The sequence below is a fragment of the Sander lucioperca genome, chromosome 19 (assembly GCF_008315115.2).
Source record: "Sander lucioperca isolate FBNREF2018 chromosome 19, SLUC_FBN_1.2, whole genome shotgun sequence".
Classification (NCBI taxonomy): Eukaryota; Metazoa; Chordata; class Actinopteri; order Perciformes; family Percidae; genus Sander; species Sander lucioperca.
Genome location: NC_050191.1, coordinates 9,812,669 through 9,837,800, shown reverse-complemented (window position 1 = coordinate 9,837,800; position 25,132 = coordinate 9,812,669). Strand labels below are relative to the sequence as shown.

Here is a 25,132-nt window from a genome sequence, read left to right as displayed (position 1 = left end):
CACACTCATTGAACATTTCCTCAACAGAAATAACATTGTTGTCCTGAGGAGACACTGGAGTTGTTATGTTTTGGATTCCCAACTTCATGTGTGTGGATGGGAGGGGAAGAGGCGAGCCAATGGTTGGCCTGGATATGGAAACCCTATGATGGGATTTGGGGGCTGAGGTTGAAAAAAATATATATTAGAAAAGAGCTCAGATGTGAATCTCCACCAATCTCTTGCATGTCAGTATGTGTTCACCCCCAGCAGTTTCTGGGATGATGGCACAAGTAGAAAGCATTCAAATGCCGAAACACGCACATGCTCAGTGTTTCTAATGCGATTGAAAGGAAGGAGGCAGGATTAAAGCTTGATCAGTGTGACAAGTTGCTGATGCAGTGATTCACCAACAAAAACAGATTTCACCATGCTTCCGATAAGCCCCGTGTCTTCCTTGGCAGTGATTAAAAGTAGATGAATACATGCTTGAGTCATGCAAACATGGTTGCTTTCGACAAAACAATCTCAGCTCAAGTCAATTTCGTAGCTGTTCTGGAGCTTTTTAATCATAGGACATCTTCATTAGCTGATAGAAATTGCTTAGTTATCATAGAATTAGATGTTCGAAAGGCCATAAAACCAAAACAATGATTTTAGAGGATGCTCAAAAGCTCTGTTGCTGTTGTTTTTTTCGGAGGGCGATGTTTCTACTGCTCTTCCCACTCAGTTTGTTTTTTAGATATTGTTAAGGAGGATAGATGGAGGTGGTTCACAAGAACACAGGTAGCTTTTAAAAAGCAGAGTACAACCACAGGTGGCATCAGAAGATGGAGTACAAAATGATTCAATGTAAGATCTGGCTGTCCAAGAAACCTTCCACCTACACTGCTACATCTGAATGTGTGATTTAGAGTCTATTTTCTCCACTGATTTTCTGGCTCAATGTGAACATGAAGCTACAGCTCCATTTGGAATGGAGGCATTGGCGAGAATACTGGAAAGTGCAGAGCGGAGGGGAGGGTGTCTGGATCTGGCTTGGCAGGGTGCTACAGCAGTTAATTAAAGCTCCCGGGCTGGTATTTCAGGATTAGGAGTGGGTAGGTGGAGGGCCTCTGGTGGCCTTCACATGAAGTTGTCAACTAGTGGGTAATAGTGAGTGTGAACACTTGATTGTGCTGGTTGTGACTAAATGTATTATGTGGTCGTCTCAGTTCATTCAGAGGTTCAGGTTTTTTGTTACAACTGGGCACTGAGCATTTTTGGCAGTTATGCATTTGATTAATCTTGTGTTGAGATGTCATCTAGCTGGCCAGCAAATCATTGGCTACATATTCATTATACTAGTTTGTTATTATTTTATTATTAGTTATTTTTTGTTTTCCTTTGGTCACAGATAATGTTGTCATCTTGACACAGCACGATTATTCATCTTCACAAAAGATTTTTTCATGATCAAGTGCAAAATGGCCTGTAATTTTTTTCAAACGATTGTGATGACTGAATTATTTGTCAAATCATGATCACTAGAAAACAATCTTATGAAGAGAGAATAAATTGATTTCATGATTTTATGTGTACTGTGAAACATCATCTCTGCAGCCCTCTTCAGGTCTATAGAGCCTTTTTAGTCTCTTTTCTATCTCTTTTATTAGTTTTGGCCTGCAAACTCCACTCTCATCAATCCTGTGTCTGGTAGCAGGCAGCTGTTCTCAGCAAAAAAAAACACAGGTAAACTGACAGTACACTGCCCGTCCACCAGACAAAATTAGCACCTTGCTAATGAAGAAAGCAAGCATCTCAAAGCTACTAAGATGCAGAGTTTATGGAGACCAAAAGCTAAAAAGGAATGCAGAAATTGAACGTACATTAGTCAGGTCGCCCAAAATATGACTCCAAATGAGTCATAGTAACACAACAACCAAATAAGGCAATCCTTTGTCAGAGTTAGGGATTTTTACAGATTGTTGTGAAGTTCTTCTGCCCCCATAGGATCAAAAAGAAAACAACACTTTAAAGGTCTAGTAGAAGTTAGCATCAGCGGAGGACATACCTAGAAAGGCAAAGTAAAACTGGAATTTTCTGTTTCTGTTTCAGAAGTAAGGAAACTTTTTCTTTTTTTTTCCCCACAAGCGCGGGAACTTCGCTGGCTAAATGTAACCAGCTCGACAGAAGGGGCCAAACTAGTCCACATATAGCTGTAACAATAGCGGGATGGTAAGGGACAAATTTAGTCAGTAACATACTACTCCGCAGACTAGTAACATGCTAACATTCAAAGTGATTTCATGTGTGACTTACTGTTAATGTGCTTGCAATTCATGTTTGTCAAATAGACAGAAAAGTTTATTGTGCAACCTCAGTCTTAAAAAAACAATAATCATTAGTCTCCCTACACTAGAGGATACTTTTACAAAATGGATTTACAGTCATATTAAATCAACTTCTCACAGGTATTCACTTCTGAATTCACTTATTGTCTAGTCTGAGTGTTGCCAGCTGGCCAGGGGACCTCCATGTACACAGAACTGTACAAATCAAAGCTTGTATGGTGTTTAGGTCAAGGGAATTCAGCTCTCTCTCTCTCTCTCGTGTGAACATAAATGGACTCTCCTTTGTTTTCTACCTGTACCTATCCGAGAGCTTGTCTGTCTTTCTCCTTCTTTCTCACTTTCCCACGCACAGATAGTGTTATCACCCCGATTCCCAAACATTCATTCACAGTCATTTACACTCACAACCGCTGACACACACACACACACACACACACACACACACCATATGGCCGAATGTCAGACAGCTGCAAGACCTGGAGTAATGTGGTGTGGGATTGTGTTGCGGAAAATGATGATGATGATGTTGATGATGATGATGGGCTTCTGCTCACAACACTGAGCTCCCTCTTTGTGTATATATATGTGTGTGTGTACATGTGTGTGCGTGGGTGCTATGTGTCAGCGTGCAAGTTGACTTGTTATTCTGTACGTGTGTCTGTGTGTCACTCAGCCGTGTGAGAGATACTGAGCTGTCATATCTGTCAACCAGACAACAGTTCCGCATGCATATTCATCATTATGCTAATTTCGCCCAAAGAGCTTTTAATGAGTTCACAACATTAACAACTCAGATGAGGTGATGAACAAAAACTATGCAGCATTTTATTCCCGTAATTCTCATTGAGAAGACCCCTTCACTGACGACTCATGACAAATTCATATTACTATAATTTTTCTGTGTACACTAAATTAATGTGTAAGGGATAGTAGGGTGCTAAAACTGTCACGCTTTAAAGTCGTTTAGGAATAAAGTAAACGTTATACACTATTTAAAGTATTAAAGTTATTTCAATAAAAGTGACCACCAGATGGCAATTACATGATTCTGTGGTAACTAGCAGTTCTGTTTATTGTTGTAAATATTTCCTATGTAACACTGTAGGTGATTAATAATTCTCTCACCATGACACATTGTCTTATCACTCTGAAAGTGGGCTCGGATACAAAAAAAAATAAGAGTGAATCTGTCATCTAGTGGTCAAATTAGGAAGTAGCATAAACGTTTCTAAATATCCACTTTCTGTAAGTACAACGTTTGTGATTTGGCATACATTCGTCTGACATGATATTTATCCATAGGGTTGGGTGATGTGGTGATAAATACTGAGCCAATACAAATTCCTCATCCTAGGAAGGTATTACACTGAACAAATAGTGACATGTTGTCACTCATCACGTCTTGTCCCCCTTTTTAAGGGGATGAATGCAGAATAAGATACATACAGGAGAAATATGCATGTGCTCTTGCCTGCCTGGTTTCTTATATGAATTTAAATCCTCCTGTAAATGTGCATGCCATCGGTAACTCATACCTTGACGTACCATTATTCGAAAATGTCAAATAATATCTGAAATATTTAATTCCCTTCTGACTTGCAACCATATCATATTTGTAATCCTAAATATCACCTGTTGCCTTCGTAAGCATGGTACATGCTGTACTTTCCTCAACAGCTGTAGTCATATTGTATACCATGATGTTTGAACACGTAGCTTTAGGAAGTTTAAACCATACATTAAATTGTGATTCATGATTTAATGTATAAATCAGGAGGATATGCACAATAGGCCTTTACAGTCCACTGTTTTGTGTTTGTTTCTTTGTGTTGTAGCTATGATCATGTTCTCCTGTGACATTCAGTACTCGTTACTCTAACACAGTGCTACAGTACTGTATGTACTGTGTCTCTGTCTCATATCAAGGGATCCCCGGGTCTCAACATAACCAAGAAGATACGCTAGCACCGAGTCATATATCTGCAAGTATTTACTCATAAACATGTGACATCTGTTCTCCAAGAATAACATGTTGCATTTTACATGTTGCGGGTAACATATTTCCACAAATACAAGTTGAAGTAGTCTTAAAGAAAGAAAAAAAATAGTTCTCGAAAACAACACATTGTGTATCTAGAGCTTAGTCCAGAACATCATTCAGTACAACATACTGCCATTACACACAGTGCACAGATTAACAATTGTTTTGAGTAGCATTTAGTATTACTAAGTTGCAAAAAAATGTAGCCAAAGTTCATCCGATGATGGGTCATTCTGTTTAAGTCTCAAACAGGCAACTCTGGTCAAATGCTATACTTGTCTTACGGTCAGTTGATTATTAACTTCATTGAAGTTGCAATAAAAGAAAGGAAAGAAGAGTGGATCGCATGCAAAACTCTCGCTTGTCCCTGTTTAGTCTGAGGGGATAAAAAAAGAAATGGCATCTCCACTGGACTCTGTACAAAACAGTGAGAAAAGGACAGAATGACCAAGACATTATTATCATCACAGAGGAAATATTTTAGACCATCTAGAATATCACTGTGGACTTTTTTTATACAGCCCTCTAATGGTAATACATTAAACCAATGGCGTATCCTCATGATTACTGATCTACAATGCTTTGAAAAACATGGTATGTACAATGCAATGGGCAGTTATCAAACCATCTATATAATATTTTCTATTATAAACAAAGACTATAAAATGGAAAATGAGTTTTGCTACAGGGAAATAGAATCATTTTGCTCTCAATGTTTCCCTCAGTTACCGACTTATACTGGTGTACTTGACTGTAAATTATCAGGATGCATGTGTGGTCAGGATGTATGTGTGGTAATATCAAACATGGATGATATTACAAGCTGCATAATGTTCTCTGGAGCCAACATTTGCATGAAAATAATAAAAGAAAGCAATGTAACAGCTGCATATATTTAGAATCCCATCGCATTAAAGGTAGTCATTGCAAGTGCAATTACAACCAAAAACAAACACATAAGAAAAGATAGTGAAAGAGCATAATTTAACACTGAACACCTTTTCAGTGTGTGTGTGTGTGTGTGTGTGTGTGTGTGTGTGTGTGTGTGTGTGCTGTTTTCACAATGCATGTAGCACCCTCTTGTGGTCAAATTCCCACACTACATCTAATGCATTCAATGGTAGAAATGCTATGGGTTCAGGAGTGCTAAAATACCCACATAAAGGAAAACACTAAAGGGGTGGATGAAGGGCAAATGTAATCAATCACATTGTTGATTTGCAAGGCACCCAGCCCTATAATCAATATCAGAGACAGCGCTTAGGAAAAATAATGTGAAATACAACATTGTGAAAGGTTTCAAGTCAGCGATGGACAATTCCAAGTCATTCCCCGTCCTCTACATCAGGACACTGTACAAAGTCTGTAAGAAAAGATGATTAAATCTTGTATTTTTGTGTTTAGTCTTTTCAACTGTATGTCAATTGCAGAATTTGTAGTGGACAGGGGTTTGCATTTGTTTACGTCAAAGACACACTGAACTGAGCAGGAATCAGTGCTTTAGACAATGAACATTCTGTCCCACTGAGTCAAACCTTGACATTTGGACCTTCAGTTGGTTAATCCACCACACACTTGGCACTGTGTGGCAAAATGTTTCCACCTTTGTCCATGAAACTGCTCTCAAATGGCTCATTAGCATTTTTGGCATTGCTCATGTGAATCAGAGTAACATAGCTGGTTTCAAAATTGCAGCTCAGTGTTCCTCTTTGTTTCAACTAAGGACAAACGGAGAAACATGTTGCCCAGAGTGTGCAAAGTTTCTGGTGATAACAGACTATCTCATTTAAATGGTTTCTTTAACACCAGCAGCCTTTGCCTTGGTCGCCTGCCGCACCGTCACAGAGTCCTTCCTCTTCCTCCAGAGCAGCAAGATTAATCTCGTCATTATTGGACATTCGGAGAAGATCCAGGTCCTTTTTATTGGCTGCCAGCACCTGTTCAGCCAATCGTGTAAAAGTCTTGGAAGGAAAAAACAGCCAGAGAGTTATGATGCATTGCATTATGTCATTATCAATGTACAGTAAGGCCTCATAGCTCAGTGGTTAGAGCACTGGTCTTGTAAACCAGGGGTCGTGAGTTCAATTCTCACTGAGGCCTGAGTCCTTTTAATTTCGTTACTCAAAATAGAATTTGATCTAACCATGCCTCTCTATGATTGTGTTACTACTCTGTACATGGCCATTAAATTCAGTTCAGATCAACTTACCTCTGCTATGTTTTGGTTGGTGAAGGCACTTGTCTCAAAGAAGTCCATTCCATAAGCCTTGGCCAGCTGCAGGACAGATGATGACACATCGTTTTGAATTCGGACTCGGAGAACATTATTTCCTTTTACACAGGTGCAGTGTAATTTTTAGATTTTAATTGGAAAATGTGAAGCAATGTAAGGCAACAGGATAAGAAGCCTTAGTCAGTGTTTGTCTGAGGTCAGCTGGGTGTGTCAGGGCGGACTGAAACTACACCGCAAGTTTCTATATCAGTATACCCACACCAAGCACAAAGAGTCCCACCTTACGGGGTAAGAATAAGCGTATTTGCTTTATTGCCAAGAGTAGATCGATACCACTCTCATGTGCAATAATTATAGAGTTAAAGCTGGGAGGAGGCAATAGTTTAGCATAAAGACGTCAAGCAGGGGAATGCAGTTAGCCTGGCACTCTCCAAAAATAAGTCTACCAATACCCCTAAAGCTCACTAATAAACAAGTTGTGTCTAACAACAGTCAGGGGCAGTTACTTACCTGAGTTTTCTAAAACAAAAAAAATGTGCAGATTAAACAAACAAGATATGACATGTTAATTAGTGAGCTTTAAGGGTGATGGAGGGCATCATTTTGAACTGGGGAAGCGGTTTCCTCCTGCTTCCAGTCTTAAGTAAGCTAAGCTAACTGCCCCCAGGCTTTAGTTCCATAATTATTGCAGGCATGAAAGTGGTATCAGTCTTCTCATCTAACAAAATAGGATTTTGTTGAACTTTAAGCCTAATTTCTTACAGAACCCAAACATAACTCAAAGAAATCCTGCATCATAGTAATGTGTTTTAGAACATTATTTTATAAGCCAAAGGTGTAATAATCCATTGTGAAATAGTTACAACACAGACCCACCTTGATACCTTGCTCTGTGGCCACCTGCCTCTTGTCCACATCATCTGACTTGTTCCCTACAAGGATCTTTCGGACCTTCTCAGGAGCATACTGCAGGGGTTTGTTATGTGAATAAAAAGGAAACAAGAGTTATTTATATATAAGGAAGGTATAAATAACAAATTAAAGAGATAGGAAGAGAGAGATTTCAAATGTCAAGAGACTACAGCGGGGAGAAAACACAGCGCTCAGGAAATGAGACCTAGATTAAAAGTAAGTGAGAAGCATGCCACGATCAATAGTGTGTATATTTTGGACGGATCCATAGAGGAAATTAGGTCCATCCTGACTTTATTAATAGAATAAAATCATCTGGGAAACGACAGGGAGAAGCAGGGCAGATGAGATTGCTTTATGAAGTGAAAATGAAAATGTGACTACAAAAATGTTCTCCTTCCAATATCTTTGACTATAAATTTAAAAATATGATGACAGGTATTTGAAAATGAAGATGGAACATTATTATCCAGAAAAGCAGCATCTGTCTGGCCAAAGCATTTGGTTTTTATCACACGATGTCAGACATCTGTTCTTTCTCAACCCGAGGCCTCTGCACAAAGTAAGTAGTCGTGTCAGTTTTGCCCTTTTCTACAATGCGAAGGGAAAAAAATTGCCTGTTGATCTTAAATCCCCAATCTCTGTGATTCACCTCATCCACATCACTGGCCCACTTCATGATGTGTTGGAAGGATCGCTCACTCGTGATATCATACACCAGGAAGATTCCCTGAGGAGAGAAATTAAAGCATTAAAAAAAAACAACAAAAAAACAGATGAGAACCAGTGCATGCTTAAAAAATGTTCTGGACATTTTAATGCTTAAAAGCAGCATTTTAAAATCAATATATTTGATAACATTAATATTATTCCTGTAGAGAAACCAGACCACCATTTGGAAAATTGGCAGCCTCTAGCAACAATTCATTTTAAATTGAAAGCCACTGTCTGGAACACAAAACAGAACAGGAACAGGACACAATTTCATTGCCAGTTTCTGGTAAATGGACAATTAAATCATCCATCCAGTTTAACCTCTTTAACAGCCAAAAGTAAAGACAAAATTTATATGCAACAATGTCAGAGTAGTGGTGGTTGTGTTTGGCCATGGAGAGCTACATCCTTTAAAGATCCCTTTAAAAGCACCTAAATGGTTCATCAAAGCGTGAAGTATGAGGCATTATCATCCTGTAGCTGTAACAAATGAAATTTTAGAGATACATTGGATTTAAAATTGTTATGCTACTCAGTAGTTATATTATTACCCCTATTTTCCACAGGGCGCGTCTGTGCTGCGTTCCGGAGGCGCTGCGTTCCGGAGGCGTCGCGGCCCATGCGAGCAATCGCGGCCATTCAAGTCAATGCTTGATATTCCACCATCCGCATCACGGCGCGTCCCAGAAGCATGCGTGAAGCGGCTCTCTGCCCCGCTCCTACTATGGCCACGCCAAGACCCGCCCTTCAATAGCATTCACACACTACTATAGACCAGGCGTCCATGCTTACATGTACAGGTCCTATCCCCTGGTCAATCGGCTATACTAACCAGTCCCTCCAGAAAAACATGATTATGCGATCGCATAATTCAATGCATAATCAGCCAAAGTCTGCATATTTATGCGGGGGCCGCATTTTTTCAAATACGCCGCACTTTTGCCGATTTCCGCGCAAAATAAGCGGGGCTTGCATGATTTCATAACCCCTGCATTTTTGTTGCAAAAAAGTCACATATATGTTAGCAGAAAGTTGAAAAATGTTGCGTTTACTTCACACAAGAGAAGCCATTTTCCCCTGTTGCCATGGGAACATTATGAAGTGACGTAATTACGCGACGTGAACATCATCAAAAAGCTGCAAACCTCGCGATGAAGCTATGATGAAACCGCAGTTTTTGCAAGTTCCCGTTCCCGCAATTTCATCGCATAAAATTGCATAAATATCCCGCATATTCCATCGCATTTTTTAAGAAAACGTGCCGCATAATCAAGGATTTTTGCCCGCAACAATCACAAAAAAACTCACATTTTTCTGGAAGGACTGACTAACCTTAACCACTCGAGGTCAATGCCTAACCCCAACCAATCGAGCTGCTAATGAAGGACGGGTCTTGGCGTGGCCATAGTAGGAAAAAATGTTGACGCCCGCTCCGCTAAAGATACGCACCAGGTCTATTTTCACGTGAGCCGCGGGCTGTTCGGACAGCCTGGCTAACGTGATATCATGGCTTTGCGTAAGCTAATCGCAAGGTAATGTAAGTCAATGGAGGCCAAATGGCGTTGATAAACACGCTAAAAAGCGAGTATGCATCTTGATAACACGGCAACAATGGCATACGAATTGGCGTGTCATACATACGCCACTTCATGAGATCTGGCCTGGCAGGAAGTCAAACAGCAATGTATCCAGCTTAATGTTCTGTAACGTACAAAGAAGAGACAATATAATCTGCGAGTCGGGCTGGCAAGACGCTCCGCCTCGACGCTACCGGTGTGGTATGGCGCGCAGCGGAGGACAGAACAAAACCGAAAGGCAGCCGGAACGCAGCAAAGACGCCCAGTGAAAAATCGGAGTTAGATGAATGTGTATAAAATCACTTGCAGCAGCAGAGTAAATGGAGGAGAGTTGAGGTCAACTACCTGTGCTCGTCTGTAGTACTGCTTAGTGATGGTCTGGTATCTTTCTTGGCCTGCAGTGTCCCTGGAAAGAAAACAAGCATATATGAACATGAAAATACACAGATACATTTGTGAGATTATAATATGAAAACATGAGTAGTAGCAGTAGCCAGGATTTAATAGAAAGACTATAATACCTACATGCAAATATGTATTATTCTTGTCATTGTCCAATGTAAACTATGTACCTAAAATATAAACTCATGAAATAGGGAAAAAGTGTTGTTTTAAGCTGGGTTGTTCAGCCATGATAGGAGCGGGGCCCAGACCGAAATATCTACCTATTGGATGGATTACTGTGAAATATGCTTCATATATTCAAGGCCCCTATTATAAAAGCCTAATTACTTTGATGACCCCCAGACTTTTTATCTAACACCGCCATCAGGTCAAATTTAAATGTGTCCAATGCTTTGGTTCATGACCAAAAACCTGCAAAACTAATGACATTCCCATCGGCCTCAGCTGCACTTTCTGTTTTAGTTTGGATTAGCAAATGTAAGCACGCTAACAGGCTAAACTAAAATGGTAAACCTGGTAAAATCTTACCTGCTAAACATTGATATGTAAGCATTGTCAGTGTGAGCATGTTAGCTCAATATCACCAAGTATTCCTCCTGCGTGAAAGTACTATTATTTCATTGGCCTAAAAGTAGTCAAATGTAAACACATTGAGTCTAAAACTAGTTGGATAAGTTTACAAAATACTATCAATGTGCAAGTTTGTCATTGTAAAACTTGAAATTGCTCCAGGTTGCAAAAACTCACAGAAATAAATACAAAAGACAAGACCTAAGTGTCATGCCCTGAACATGATCAATTATACAACCATACAAGGGTGTAACTTTGGTTTGAAAAGTGTGTGTGTGGGGGGGGCACAAAACAGGGGGTCTGGGGGTCCTCCGCCAAAACTTTTTTTTAGATTTGAATCCCATTTCCTGCATTTCTACATACATTTATAGGGACTATGGTGATACAAAATCCAGGAAATAATTCAGTTGATAATAATGATAAATTCTTCTAGAAAGCATAGTACTAAATCATGTAAAAGAAAAATATGTCTTACTTTCTTTATTGTTTAAAGCTATAGTGTGTAGTTTCTGTCTCCCCCATGAGGAATTCTAAGTAATGACAACAAAACTGTCGGCGCGTCCACATGATACAAGCCTTCCATGATCACCCCTCCCCCTCCCTCCTCCACACAGTTGCTAAAAGCCAAGGAGGACACGGAGGATTAAAAAAAATATGATGGACTCTTCAGAAGAGGTAATTATCTTCACTCGAGTTTCTGTGCGGGAAAGTCACCGGACGCCACAATCTTCTGAACATAGTCATACTGAGAAATACAGAGAGAGTTGTGTGGAGCTGATAGTCGTAATTAGCTTTATAGCAACTCATTTGGCAATGGCTTGAATGTAACGGACGTTCACTAATACCAAAAAGTTACACACTAAAGCTTTAAAATAGATCACTGAGATGTAAAAATTAAATAATATCAAACAAATTTCAAAGTGGGGGGGGACACAAACGGGATTTTGAAAAGTGTGTGGTGGGGTGGGGGGGAATCACGTCCTAGCAACCATAAGATAGTGACAGCATATTTGCAAATGAAAAAATATCCCCTTTATCAGAACTACTGTTGTGTAATATCTAATAACTTGTTGTTAATCTCCTGTACAGGGCCTTCCAGCATGCTGCCCCATGCCACTGTCTTACCATATCTGTATCCGTACTTTGATACCATCTATTACTAGTGTCTTCATTTTGAAGTCGACTCCTGTAAGAGACAAAAGATACGGTTAGGAAATATTGCATTCACAGAGGAGCTCTAAATGTATTTGATATTCCTCCAAACCTGTGAATGCAGGGCTTGGACTTAGAGTTCTGAATCTTCTCAGAGGCGTTTGCACTTTCCACCCAATAATTGACTGAAATCAATTAACCCGGCATGTCTTTTACAGAATGATGTTCACCAGTATCTGCTGCAGCTTTGTAACATCATAGAGAGCATTAACACAACCAGAGCCAAATCATTCCCGTATAATAAGCCTGTTAGAAGATTGGGCTAATGATCCAGCGAGCCGAGTCCTCGTTTAGTTCAGTCCACTGCATCGATCACACTGGAGGTGAAATAAGGGAGAAGGGCAAAACGGTTAGCTGAGCGGTGCGTAAGAGCACAGAGGACGAGATGAGAGAAAGAGGCAGAGCTGAGATGGGGAGGGGGCCACCCACGCTTCAGTGATCTATGATTTCAGACGGCTAACTGTGGTAATGTTTATAGACAGAAAATCACAGACGGGGCCAATTTTTTTTTATTTCTATTAAGACTCACCCTGAGTTCATTTTTTGAAAGCCAGAATAGATATACTTGAAGAGAGGTTGCTGATAGTTGATATTTTGTGCTGATGCTAAGTATTTTTTTTATGCTTTTATAACAAAAAGTAAATCTGTGTATTGATTACTTCCCCAGAAATGTTGCATTTTGTCTCTACTCTCTCTCTAGTCTCTACCCAGGATATAACATCGTACTACCAAGTAGGCTACTTTTCAGGATTTTAGAGTCCAATTTTCTGAGCATTTCAAAAATATTAATTTATCTCCTTAATTACATTTAGCAAATTTCATTGCCTTAAATCATGGCCTAAATGTTGTTTCATGTCTTCTCCCAGGTGCGTAACCCTGGTGGAGAATAATACATCTAAACTTTAGGTGCCACTAAACATTTAAATGTATTTAGTCTAATAAAAATATCAGAATCAGCCTTTAAATCCTCAGCATGTGTAAAGCATATACAACAGTAGAATATATACTCGTCTTTATTCACAAAAATATTGCAGAGGACTGTAGATGCGTTAGCTGCACAGGCCCTGGGGCGCCCAAACCACAATCTCTGTTTAAAGTGACGTATTTACATGTGTTGTAGTACTTTAGCTTGGCCTACATCAAAATTAGGGAACCTTTATCACAGGTTTCGTTACATAATTTCCTACAATATAGTGTATATTATCCCATAGTTTGAGTATATGTGGGAAGAGTTTGGGCAGCCATCTAGCATGAAGAAAATACTGAAGGTCAGCTGGGGTTTTCAACCAACAGTAGCACTTTCAACTCTAAAGTTTGTTTACTTTCACTGAAAAGTTTAGAATTGTGATTAACTTGCAAAGTGCCATTAGCCTGGTTGACACCAGACCCTTCTCAGTTGTAACTGAGAGTGGGTCTGGGGAAGGTGCATTCACAGCCCATTTCCAAAGGGGCGTCACCGACGGACGCCGCTCAAATGCCTCTGGGTGCAATTGGACAGTCCTTCAACCAATCAGACCAACGATCCGGGTGACGTAGCAGCGACAGCGGCATCAACGGGTTGCTGCGCTTCGGTGGCCGTCATGTTGAATGTAAACAAAAAGCTGCTCGCCGTCACTGCGCTATTGTCATCGTGTAAAGCCCACCTCAACAGTTGTGATTGGTGCCTCGATTTGGAAAAATTGGTAATGGACTTGAATGGGCTCTTGGCCAGACCGACTTGCAGAGCAAATCTCAAATTTGCCGGAAGTTTGTCAGGGTTTTCCCAGGCTAAAGTGCCATTAAAATGATGGGAAAGCAACACTGCTCTGTCTGTGGCATGTGGCAGGGAGGGGGCCTTTAACATTTCTTTGCCCATTGCATTATAATCTGTCCATGCCGATGACATGACGTCATTGTCCCAAATGGTAGCCACTACCAACAATAATAACAAACAATGGAAATAATAAACATGAACATCTTGTATAGAATCTGATCATCACCATTTAACTATATCAGTTTAGCTATTAACTTTGCCTCTACTGAATTATTTATTTCTCCTCAGACTAATGCATCCAAGTCAATGACAAGTGAACCCACAGGCTTCTATAGACCACACTAATCCCTGAGAAATCAATTAACAGTTCATCCCAATTAACCTGACACTCAGCACCTGTGTGTCACAGCCGGCATCACACTCTGAGAAAGAGCTACTGAGTCCAATCGATTCACATAACTGGAAGAACTGCTGTTTGTGGTTTTATAGCTGCATCTCTGCAACGTTTGTGCTCTAAGAGATTGACATAAAGAAACAGCTGACAGGTGTACCCTAGCCGACCTGGCTGATGGACTGTGTGTTTGTTGAAAACAAGCTGGAGTTGAGGGAAGACTCCGCGGAGGCTGGAGCTCACTGACTTGACAGTGTGAGGCCTCATCTAAGTCGTGATAGGGCCTTTGCCTTTGACTAGAGAGCATTCAGACTAAATGAAAGGTCAGTATAACAATCAGTAGCTAGCTTTGCCTGAGGCTTGAGAGGAGAGAGGAGATAATAAAAGAAAAGGCTGTCTTCCTGCGTCATTTTCCAGCTGTATTAGCACTGTATAAAGCTCCAGTCAGCAGTCATCCACGCAAACAGCAATGATTTAAATATAAAATGCAGTCACTGACTAATGGATTCTCCAGCTGTACAGTGGGTGTCTACAGCAAGGGGCTGGAATCTGGAAACTTAAAAAATAAATCAAAATGACTACACAGGCAAGTTAAAATCAGCAGTGAGTGTCTCAGTTTTATTTACAAAAGACCAAAAGACGCCCACACTGTCTGCTTCCTGCTGTTAAACAAATAAATTACATGGGCACCCATCTGATTGCTGTGCATTGTTCTATAAACAGCCGACCAAAATTAGGCTGTTTTATAGAACCAGGTGCACTTCTAACCATAGTGCAAACAATGAATGACCCAACCGCTGTTGTGGAGGTATAAATAAAATGTGTCTCTTTATTAAAGGTTTGATATTCAAATTGTTGTGGGTGTTTTCATTGCTACAGCAAAAGTCATTTGCTGCAAAATTGTTCAGTTTGCATGATAAGTTGTGTAGAAAGTCCTGAATGTTACTGTTACAGGAGAGATTAGAGGTGCATGCATTTGCTCTGCAGCCAGAAATGTTGCATTCAAGAGCAGCCTTCAGGGTTATGGTGCCAGTGCCACTCTCTGGAATCTGTTAAAGGGGTTTGCAAGGGAACAAACAAGACTACAGGGTTTTAAATGTAACTGAAACTCAACAGTAAACTGCCCAATTGACTTAACTTTCACTGCAAACCAAACCTTAACGCCTTACACTGACTGAAGGTCTCAGCATCTGCCAAGTTTTTAGACTAATTCGGCTGTCATGGCTTCAGAAAATGTTAAATCACGAAGAACAAAGAAGAAAAAAAATCATTCTACGGACTTCCCTCTTCTCTTCAGTGAATCAATGGAGACAAGCACAATGTACAGGGAGAGACAGCAGTTAATTTAACATGGCAGCCTTTCACAATCAGCAGTGTGAAAGCCATGTAAAAACTAATGGGTACACACCCAAAATTGACTTGACCAATTACCAGGATGACTGTGTTCGACTATGCAAGACGGATTAGGCTGTGACACGTGTCAGCGGCGACAGGCTCACTAATGGATGGACGAATGGATGCTCTGGCACTGACACAAATCCACTGGGGAATGGGTCATCCTATGACTATCATTACGAGCAGGGGTTTAACCAAGAAATTCAGAAAAAAAGGATATTTGAGGATATGTGTGTTTATGTTAAAGGGAGACTCATCAAAATCAGTTTACAGTTCGAGGGAGTACTACTGCATAATGTGAAAAAAAGTTATGTGAAGCTTTTTGTGGCTCCAGAGGGAGCTGTGTGAAGTCTGATGTCACTTGAGAAGACAAGTTTGAAAAAGAAAAAAAAAAATCTGTGGGTGTGGAGTTCGAAAGGTGCAAGCCTGCCAGACACTGTTGCTCCGCCCGGCGCTTAGCATCGCCCATGACGATTGTGACTGGTTTAAAGAAATGCCAATAAACCAGAGCACGTTTTTCTCCCATACCAGAATGCTGTGTGGACTAGCCAGACCCTCCTCCGCAGCGATGGGGAGGAAGGTCTGGCAAAGCGAGACTAGTCAGGCTACAACTATAACTTCCATATCAGAGATGTAAGACCACACCTTTTCCTGCCAGGAGGAAGTCAAGGCTATGACAGCACCACTGATTTCTTTAATAACTCTTCAGGAGATCTGTGGTGGCTGTGACCCAATGCCCGGCCCGTCACAATAATGAGCTCGTCAAGCAGCGGCCGGCTGAGTGTTTGACCAGGCCATGACCATAACACCACTGGGATCACCACCAGGAGGACAGCTGCTTATTGAGCTATGATATAGGCCAGGGGCTGGGCTCATTCTTTATAGATATTGTGACAGTCAGGAGGTAGCGGTGAGGAAGATTAAACTCAGCAGTGTGACTGAATAGCATTAATAAATCTTCTCTGCAGCTGCTCTTTTTGCCAGAGAAATGTGCACTCTCGGGCCCAGATGGAAGTCTTATGAGGAACAGAGGGTCTTAAAATAAAATGCGATACCTGGTTGAGTGAAGGTGTATTAGTCCTTCAGGTAAGATCAGGACAGAATTCTGGACTAGTCTGATTTTTGACTGATATTTAAAAGGGAGTAAAAGTTGGGAGTTTTTATTTTATAATGAGCTGTAACCAGGGGAAAAAAGTCATATCCTTTTGATGATCCTATAGCCAGGTGTGCTATTTATTGTTATCTATATTTCTGAGTTGCTGATGTATCGTCAAGAAGCCTTGGTGGATCAACAATGCTGGATTTGAATGCAGGTCTCGCTCTGTGGTTTTGACTATCTTTCTTATGTGTGGGAAACTCTTTAATAGTCTGAATACAAGCCCAGACTGTACTTTATACATTTGGAAGGATTACAGAAATAATGGACAAGACCACAGGGTTAAAATATACAGTATATCTGCTGTCTAGACTGTTTACTATATGTATGTAAATGTTTCCTTTTGGCCTGTCGGAGCATGCCAAAAAACACAAATTGCCATCGGGCACAATACAAGGTCCATAAAGAAAAGCTTTCCTGAGTTTGGTGTGGAAGAACTTGCCTGGCCTACATAGAACCCTGACCTCAATACGATCCAACACCTCTAAGATGAACTGAGTTCTTGAGGCTGCAAGGAAACAAATCCCTGCAAACCAGAATCTTGTGTAAAGCGCTAACAGAAAAAGGCTTGTTACAGCAGCACCTTAATGTCCATGGTTTTGGACATTAATCACATAGGAGTAATGCATGTCCACATACGGTATCTGCGTCTATTCATCACACTGTTTGCTGGGAGCCCTCAGTGTATAATTGCCTTGTGTTTTTTCTATGCATAACTGCAGGAGATGCTAATGTTTATATAGAACTTGATGTGCTTTGTTGAATACATCCTTCTGTAGGTGAGAGGTCCCAGCAGTTTTTTTCTTTTATAGATAATAAAGAGCAAAAACCGTGTATGGACTGTAACAGAAACTGATGAATTATGGAGCTACCCATGAGGGGGGAATGGGAGAGAATTTATATCCCTCTGCCTCTCCTCTGTCACCATGAAGGTTGGGAAATTATTTATTGATCCTCCACAGGAGAGCACTGATGGTGGTCACTCTTGATCTCTCTGTCTCTTTGGACTTTTATGGGCTTGTTTAGTCTGAGGAGAGGCGTTGGAATCATTTCATGCCCATGAAAAACCTCCCAGCATGGCTTATAGACACGGTCTGTTGCCCCCAACTATTCAGTCCAATATAAATATCTGAAGTCCACCGCCTGCACCGACACAAGAGCCTGAGTTCTAAGCATCCAGCTGTGGTTGTGAACACTTGGTACACTGCAACAAAAGCACAGAAAGATCACTACATGCAGACACGCTGGACCTTTCTTGTAAAAGACATCAGAAGGGCTTGCAATTATATGAACATTACACTACAGGGAGGAAGTGTCCTGTAGAGCGCTATAGGTGCAGGACTTAAAATAGCATATCCTGCAGAATTAGTAAGCCTTGTGAGCATATATCAATACTGGTTATAGCAGGTAAAACAACATAAGCCTTTAAAGTGAAGTGTGTTGAGAAGAAGAACACTTGAGTTTGAGCATAATGCTGTGGATGTGGGGTGTTTGCAGAAGTTCACTGAGAGCTCAAACATCATTAAGGCTTCCAACACACCAGTGGTCCATTTATTTTTAAATAAATGATATGTTAAAATGAACAATTAATAGTGGAATTTTCTCTATCTTTTCTGTTCAATCTTTTCAGGCATCATCTGTCTGCAAATGTCCCCCCTAACTACCAGCTTCATGATTTATTGTATTGACCTTACACATAGTCTCTATCTTTTCAACTAAAAGTCAATATCCATCACAACCAGAAGGAACATTTACTGACATTACCTTCACATTTAAGCCACTTGGATGTTTGTATTTTGTCTTATATTATGGGCAATTACTGCAAGCAAAGTCACAACGTATACCACAAACTAAGAAAAGGAGCAAACTGGGAGAAAATATCTCTATCTGAACACACGCCCAAACGGCGGCACAGTTGCCAAAGAAGAAATAAGAAAAAGAAACGCAGCATGCGCAGGAATGAACACTGTGTACATCCTTATTTCCCTTACCTCAAAGTGAAGCATAGAAATGCGCCGGTCATGCTCTGCACTCTAAATCATATTGAGGTACATATACTGCACAGCCTAGATTACCTAAAAAGGCTGGTCCAGTTGTGTTGAGTCAATTGTCATCTTCAGGGATGTGGCAGATCCACGACCAAAGGTATGAAGAGATACTGCTAGTTTGCTCTAGATACTCTGAATTAAAAGACGAAGGAGCTGGATTTGTTTTCCTTGTTATGGGGGATTAATCATTTGGTCTATGTAACATCAGAAAATGATCAAACATGCCCACAAAAACTTACCAGATTCTAAGCTGATGCCTTGAAATTGCTATTTTTGTCCAAAAACCCAAGGATATTCAGTTTACTGTGATTGATGAGAGGCTGAAACCCTGAAATGTTTTGCTTGAAAACCAACTTAATCAATTAACCAATTATCTAAATAGTTACTGATGAATTTTCTGTCAATCAACTCTAGGGAATGGAGACTGGGTCAGGGGTTCTTAACAAACATCACACCAGGGCCTTCATTTTGTAAGATTTAGCCTTCTTATAATAAGTACAGTGAAACCTCTGCACATGACGGTAGGTTACTTGGTTGCACTGGCAGTGCCAAGTGCTGATAGTTGATAAACTCATCTGCATGGCTGCCAAGTGTGCCAATCTTGCCCCTCAGAGCTTCCTCCAGCCAATGCAATTACGCTGATTTCATAGTTAACACTCTTCATTCCACGTGAATACTCTAATACCATAAATAAACCTAAACAAAGTATAATCTAATCAAATCTAATTTGTGGAATGTGAATAGAAAATGCATTGGCCACGAGAGAGGATGATGCGCAAATCAACAGAAACCGCTGAAATGACCATGCAAACCAATCTGATTGTTAATTAACGCAAATGATGAATAAAATGATCCCCTGGTGGCGGTGCAGAGTCTTACCGATGGTGGAGATGTGAGACGGGTGAAATTCGTTGTCCGTGAATCTGCATAACAAACATGTTTTCCCAACCCCAGAATCTCCGAGGAGCAGGAGTCGGAAGAGCACATCGTACTGCTTAGCCATAGTGTTGGGTAGTGTTCAATTAAAAAAAAGCCCCAGTCAGCTAACTCAGCGATGAATGACCGATCCCTCCCCACCTGCATTCCATGTCTGCTCAAATGGTCAACATGGGGCTTTGGCTATGCTTCTTTTTGTTCAGTGACGCTGGATCTGTCGGTGGGTGACAAAACAGGGTTGCTCCAGCTTCCCAGGCAGCCTCCAGCTTCCAGTGGGCGCGGTGGACCATTGTAAGGCAAGACTCAATGAGAAAAGGCCATTTCCGGTGGTACTTTCCAACATAAAAGCCTTCAGTAGCCTAATTGAGAACATGATTTACGTGCTACAAAGATGATTACGTGTTTTGTTAGCAAATGTGGTAATAGCACGATTGCCATTTTTTTCAAGATATTATTATCATTATAATATTAAACCTGTGAACTGTATTTGGAGGTTTTAAAAGTGTGAGAAAATCATGCACATAACCACATCTTTTCGGTATATAGGGGCTTATGCTATTTGCATCTGTGGATTAAATGCATGCCTAATTGGTAATTTACTTGTCTGCCAGTATAGACATTAAAGGGTAGGCTACTTTATTCATTAATATGATGACTCGACTATGCCTCTTTTCTCATATGTATGATAGTTAATAAAGCTGCTATACATCTGCTTATTGTAGCCTACATATCATCTGCTTTTTACAGAATGCTTAATAGTGTCTGTACTTTATTGAAATTGTTCTCCTAACATGACCAGGTCAAAGTACTAGTGGGATTTATTTAGTAAAAAGCACAATACAAGCACAATATATAAACTTAGCACAAAAAGTAAGGACATTTGTGTTTGGTGGATTATTTCTATGTGGGTTGCGCCTGTGGGGACAAGCGTTGTCATCTTGGAGGATGGAGTTTGGTCCCAGACTGTGGAGATATGGGATTGCCACTGGTTGCAGAAGGCACCTGATTGTCAGCACCTGGGGGTACTAGAAGTTCAAAACAAGAGTCAATAGCAACAGCAAAGAAAAGCTGTTTGGCATTGTCAGAGACGATTTGGCAAATTTTTCATGGGCGCAACCCACATACTCATCTCTGCTGCTCATCCCACAAATGCATGTTCCTTACAAATGGGGCACCATTTGAAAGGGAACTAAACAGGCTTTCTAACGGTATAAGATTTATTGCCAAAAAGCATTGTTACCACAGAGAAATAATCTACCAAACACAAATTTCCTTATTTTTTGATCTAAGTTTTTTTTTCCCTCCATAACAAGTTTTGAGGGTTTATTTTGAAGGCAAAATCACACAACTTCCGGTACTTTCTTGTTTTGTTTCTATCTGACTTAATGCAGACCAAGGGCAGAAATAACGCGCGCGCGGTGGCATTGCTTCTTTCGACGTCAGTGGCATACCATCAGTGAAAGAATATACATTAAATAAAACAGGGACATAGTCATTTACTCACTCGTTAATTCATATTTAATTAGAAAACTCACGCCAAACACTTTTACAAGAGGCTGTGTGTGTTTGTGTGCCGTTTTTCGCACTACGGTGAAAGAGAGAGGTTTGTTCCCTTGGAGACGCCGTAGCGGGTATGCGCGCAGTTTCCGCCCATTCCAACCTCAGCAGGAAGTGAGCTGAGTCCACTGAAACTAAGCGAACTATCAAAACAAAACTATCAGCATCACTTTCAGCATCTCCGCACATAACGGGGCCTATCATCATCATCATGGACGGTGTACCGACGCCTTTACGGTGCTTCAATGAGTGCCATTCCGCAGCAATGTTCGTGGATGACGGAGTGGAAACGGTGACTTCACGGGAGCAGGTGAGCGGAGGCACAGATTAGCTTCATTAGGTAATGTGGCTAATGCTAATGCCGCTGGGGTTGAGTGGCAGCTCTCCTCTCTGGATGAAAGCGCGTCTGGAAGAAGTGTGACAGAAATTCAACTCTCACACACTTCATTTTAATACCCATGAATCGGCCCATAGATTAGAAGAATGATCGGAAACTGGTTCTCGTCCATTAGCTAGCTAGCTAGCTAGCTAGTTAGCAAACTTGAGGTTTTTAAGTAGCTAGCATTGTAACTTAATGAGATTAAATATTTATGAGTTAAGTTAGCTAATGGCTAAGTAATTTAAACAGTTAAGCCTTGGTACGACGACGCCGCACATTAGTGTAAGACCGTTAACGAGACTTGGAGGAAAAGCTCCATATCAATTAGATATTTTATGTTCTTGAACTTACAGTTTGCGTGTGGTTAAACTCATTCAGGTCCGTAGCAATTGATTGAGAGACCCTCTGAAAGAAATGTGACCACCTTTCCTCAATTTAGTTGGTCCCCTCCACCCATAGGCCCCTAGACTAAATTGCTGAGACGATATTATCGGCACAATTAGCTAATCACAGATACATTGGAATCAATTTTAATTGAGAGGGGGCAGTGCATGTTCGTCAACATTGATATTTTGTAAAACATCAATGTTAAAGTCCTGAGGTTAGCTCAACAGCTAATTTGCATCCATCAGCTGATAAATGCCTAGAAACTGCCAAAGATAAGTTTGAGGTGACTTCGAAACAGTGTGGCCATTGTATAGTTTGTCCAACAGAGAGCACTGACATGTTTATCTTTCAACTGTAAATGTTATATCGAGGTCGTATTTCTTTAGTTGTAAAGCACTGCATCTTTTATCCTTACATCATGTAGTATTTTCAATTGATCCTATTACAAATTTACTCTAAATCATTTTACATCTTGTCATCGTTTGTTTATTTTTTATTTGTTTATTTTTTGGAAATGTTTCTAGGTGTTCTATCAGAGGAGGTGTGCCAAGTCAAAATATAACTTCAGAAGGTTCAGATGTCTTGTGAAAATGAAAAAGTATTTTAAATTGTTACTAGTGTGTTGCATTTTAAGTATGTTCCTCTATAAACAAACCATACCTCTGCTCTGCATTTGGCTAATGGTAATGACCAGCTGATGAAAGGATGATCTTCATAATGTCTGTTTGCACGCTCCTCTTTCCTGTCCTCTCTTTTTAACTAGAAAAAAGTGGAACGCAGCATTGAAGAAGTCTTCAGTGTTTACAAGCAAATACACAGCTTACCACAGTAAGTATCCAAAGAGAAAATGTGTGCTTCTACAGCTAACGACCCATCTCTTAAATAACAAATTCCAACAAATGGAAGCAGCACAGACATTGGTTGGGTTTGGATATATTAGTTTTGAGTTTTCCTCTGATTCATGTTTTCCCCACTGTTCCGCTTGGCCTTTACACACAGAATTTTCAGGGGGAAAAACATGTTTTTTAGAATAATAAAACTTTAGACTTGAAAAGTGCCCAAGCTACATGATCCCAGTGAAAAATCTCTAATTGCAATACCGTTCCATTAGGTCCAAGTTGTTTTCACATCAGTGGTATTGATGCCGTTACACACTGCTTAGTGCTTACCGACATCCACCCGAGATCTGACAAGAAAATCTATTCCAGGAAATAGTCTGCCCTACAGACATTATTGTCTCTGACATTTGTCTCAGCTGTCAAAAGACGACAAAATGTTAACAAAATTGTGATTAAATATATGCATTATAAAATAATCGGGAAGATCTGAACCACTGTAGGATTGGCAAATGATTTGACATCTTCAATATCGAGCATGAATTAATCAAATATTTCATTGTTTAAAATGCGGTCTGCTGCGTTGATTTTAATGCTTGTATAAAACGGAAAATGAAGTAGCTTTGCTTTTGCTTCAGAAATGTGACTCAGCTCGGTCAGATATTAGTACAATAATAATGTGAAATCGGGACACTAAATTGGCCTGGCCTCAACTCAGTATATCATAAAAGCCTTTATGCAGTATATAAAAAAAAATTCTAGAAAAAAACATGCATTTTCAAACCCAAGGTAACAAATTGGTCAGATAATAGGCTCGTTTGAGATGAACTGCGCCTCGCCTGTAAAGTGGACGAGAGCAGGCAGCAGCAGCCGGGGGCGGTGACAAAAAGCCGCGGTAAAGTCTGACCGTTTACAGCCGATTCCAGCAGCCTTCCGTCTGAACAGGAAGTCAAAGAAACACTTACATCCTGTTAGGTCTGATTCCGATTTAATCAAATGTTACCAGACCCATATATCAGCTTGAACACAGTCTCCAGTTGTTTTTATTATGACAGAGTAACTGTCAAAATGCTCTACATGCGATCTGTTGCTGATGTTAATAAACAACAGACTGTAGATGATCCGTAGTCTGAACGGATTTAGTCTCTCTGACTTCTAAATGTAACCATCAGCCACACAACATGTGTTCTGTACAGAATAAGCTTTTAAATCAAACAAATAGCAATTAAAATCCCTCCGATTCAAAAACAATAAAAAAGTTTATAGAAAACGTTATGATTTTGAGTCGATTCTGAACTAATCAGCTGTTAGATCAGCCGAGAGGCAGGTGTTTCCCAGCATGCCCTGGGTCTCACAGTAAAAAGTAACGGCGCTGCCTGCGTCTCAAACCTGCAGCCGCCTTGATCTCGTGAGGTTATCGTTGCCCACGTGTGCATGACGTCAGAGCAAGTCGGACACAAATCTAAGCGGCATGCAACGGGCGGCGATCACCGGTGATCCATTCTGCGCAGACCTGGCTCATCTCGAACGAGCCTATTGTGTAGCTGTAGTAATGATCATCATCATGTGGACCCCAGGAAGAGTAGCTGACTGCTGTGGCATCAGCTAATGGGGATCCTTTTAATAAACAAACAATCTATTCAAAGGACTTATTATGTTGAATACATGTACTGCCATTATGAGACATTTCCAAGAGCACTGCTCATTGGCTGTGGCTGTTTTTGATCACGGACACCTGCTGTTTGCCTGTAGAGATGGCTGCACGTTGATGTTATCTAAATGGTGTGTTGATCAGCCCACGTTCTTTGCTCCTGCTATCAGCTGTCATCAGTCTCCTCTTAATGGGGTGACTCATCTCATTTCTATGACAACTGTGTGTACCTGAATGTCACCGGCATTGCAGCCAATGGGGAAATGTACTACAAGAAAAATGAACAGTATTCATCAGTAGAGGTCACACATTTAGTAACAATCATCTGTTTGGCCTGGACTTGGAGTTCAACACAACACAGGGTTAGTTTTCATCTTTTGCATTAAAGTTATAATGAAAGGGGGGGGTTTTGAGGTTAATTGCAAAGGCATCCGGGGTTTGTAATAGTTAATAATTTTTGCATCATTTTAGTTGTATAAATGTTGCAGAAATGTACTTATGTGTTGTTCTTTTTTGTTGTTGATGCTGACATCATTACATTACATGTCATTTAGCTGACGCTTTTATCCAAAGCGACTTACAATTGTTATATATGTCAGAGGCCACACGCCTCTGGAGCAACTAGGGGTTAAGTGCCTTGCTCAGGGACACATTGGCTGATGTATCA

General features: G+C 40.5%; 2 protein-coding genes and 1 non-coding gene across 3 annotated transcripts in view; 2 read left to right on the top strand and 1 right to left on the bottom strand.

The window, feature by feature from the left end:
* Positions 1–4,284: 4,284 nt before the first annotated feature.
* Positions 4,285–19,947, bottom strand: rab15 (RAB15, member RAS oncogene family). Its single transcript, XM_031322426.2, has 7 exons — positions 19,599–19,947; positions 11,890–11,950; positions 10,135–10,195; positions 8,151–8,228; positions 7,463–7,552; positions 6,563–6,628; positions 4,285–6,314 (listed from the first exon to the last, which is right to left on the bottom strand). Exons 1-7 carry the CDS (start codon positions 19,720–19,722, stop codon positions 6,153–6,155), a joined length of 642 nt encoding a protein of 213 aa, XP_031178286.1. The 5' UTR covers positions 19,723–19,947; the 3' UTR covers positions 4,285–6,152.
* Positions 6,381–6,453, top strand: trnat-ugu. Its single transcript has one exon. It is a non-coding gene; the product is annotated as a tRNA-Thr (tRNA).
* A 1,291-nt stretch (positions 19,948–21,238) lies between the features above and the next one.
* fntb (farnesyltransferase, CAAX box, beta) overlaps positions 21,239–25,132 on the top strand; it is a 21,308-nt gene continuing 17,414 nt past the window's right edge. Inside the window, exons 1-2 of the mRNA XM_031321680.2 lie at positions 21,239–21,522; positions 22,742–22,806. Of these exons, the coding sequence (XP_031177540.1) occupies positions 21,424–21,522; positions 22,742–22,806 (164 nt within the window). The 5' untranslated portion in view covers positions 21,239–21,423. The remainder of the gene's footprint in view (positions 21,523–22,741; positions 22,807–25,132) is intronic.

What these genes read in the sequence shown, in the direction of transcription:
- rab15 (XM_031322426.2), bottom strand. Translation starts at nt 19,722, where the DNA reads ATGGCTAAGCAGTACGATGTGCTCTTCCGACTCCTGCTCCTCGGAGAT. An exon ending in GGGCCAGTGATGTGGATGAG is followed by an intron (nt 7,553 to 8,150) that starts GTGAATCACAGA and finishes AAACCCCTGCAG; the next exon opens with TATGCTCCTGAGAAGGTCCG. An exon ending in CCAACCAAAACATAGCAGAG is followed by an intron (nt 6,315 to 6,562) that starts GTAAGTTGATCT and finishes TTTCCTTCCAAG; the next exon opens with ACTTTTACACGATTGGCTGA.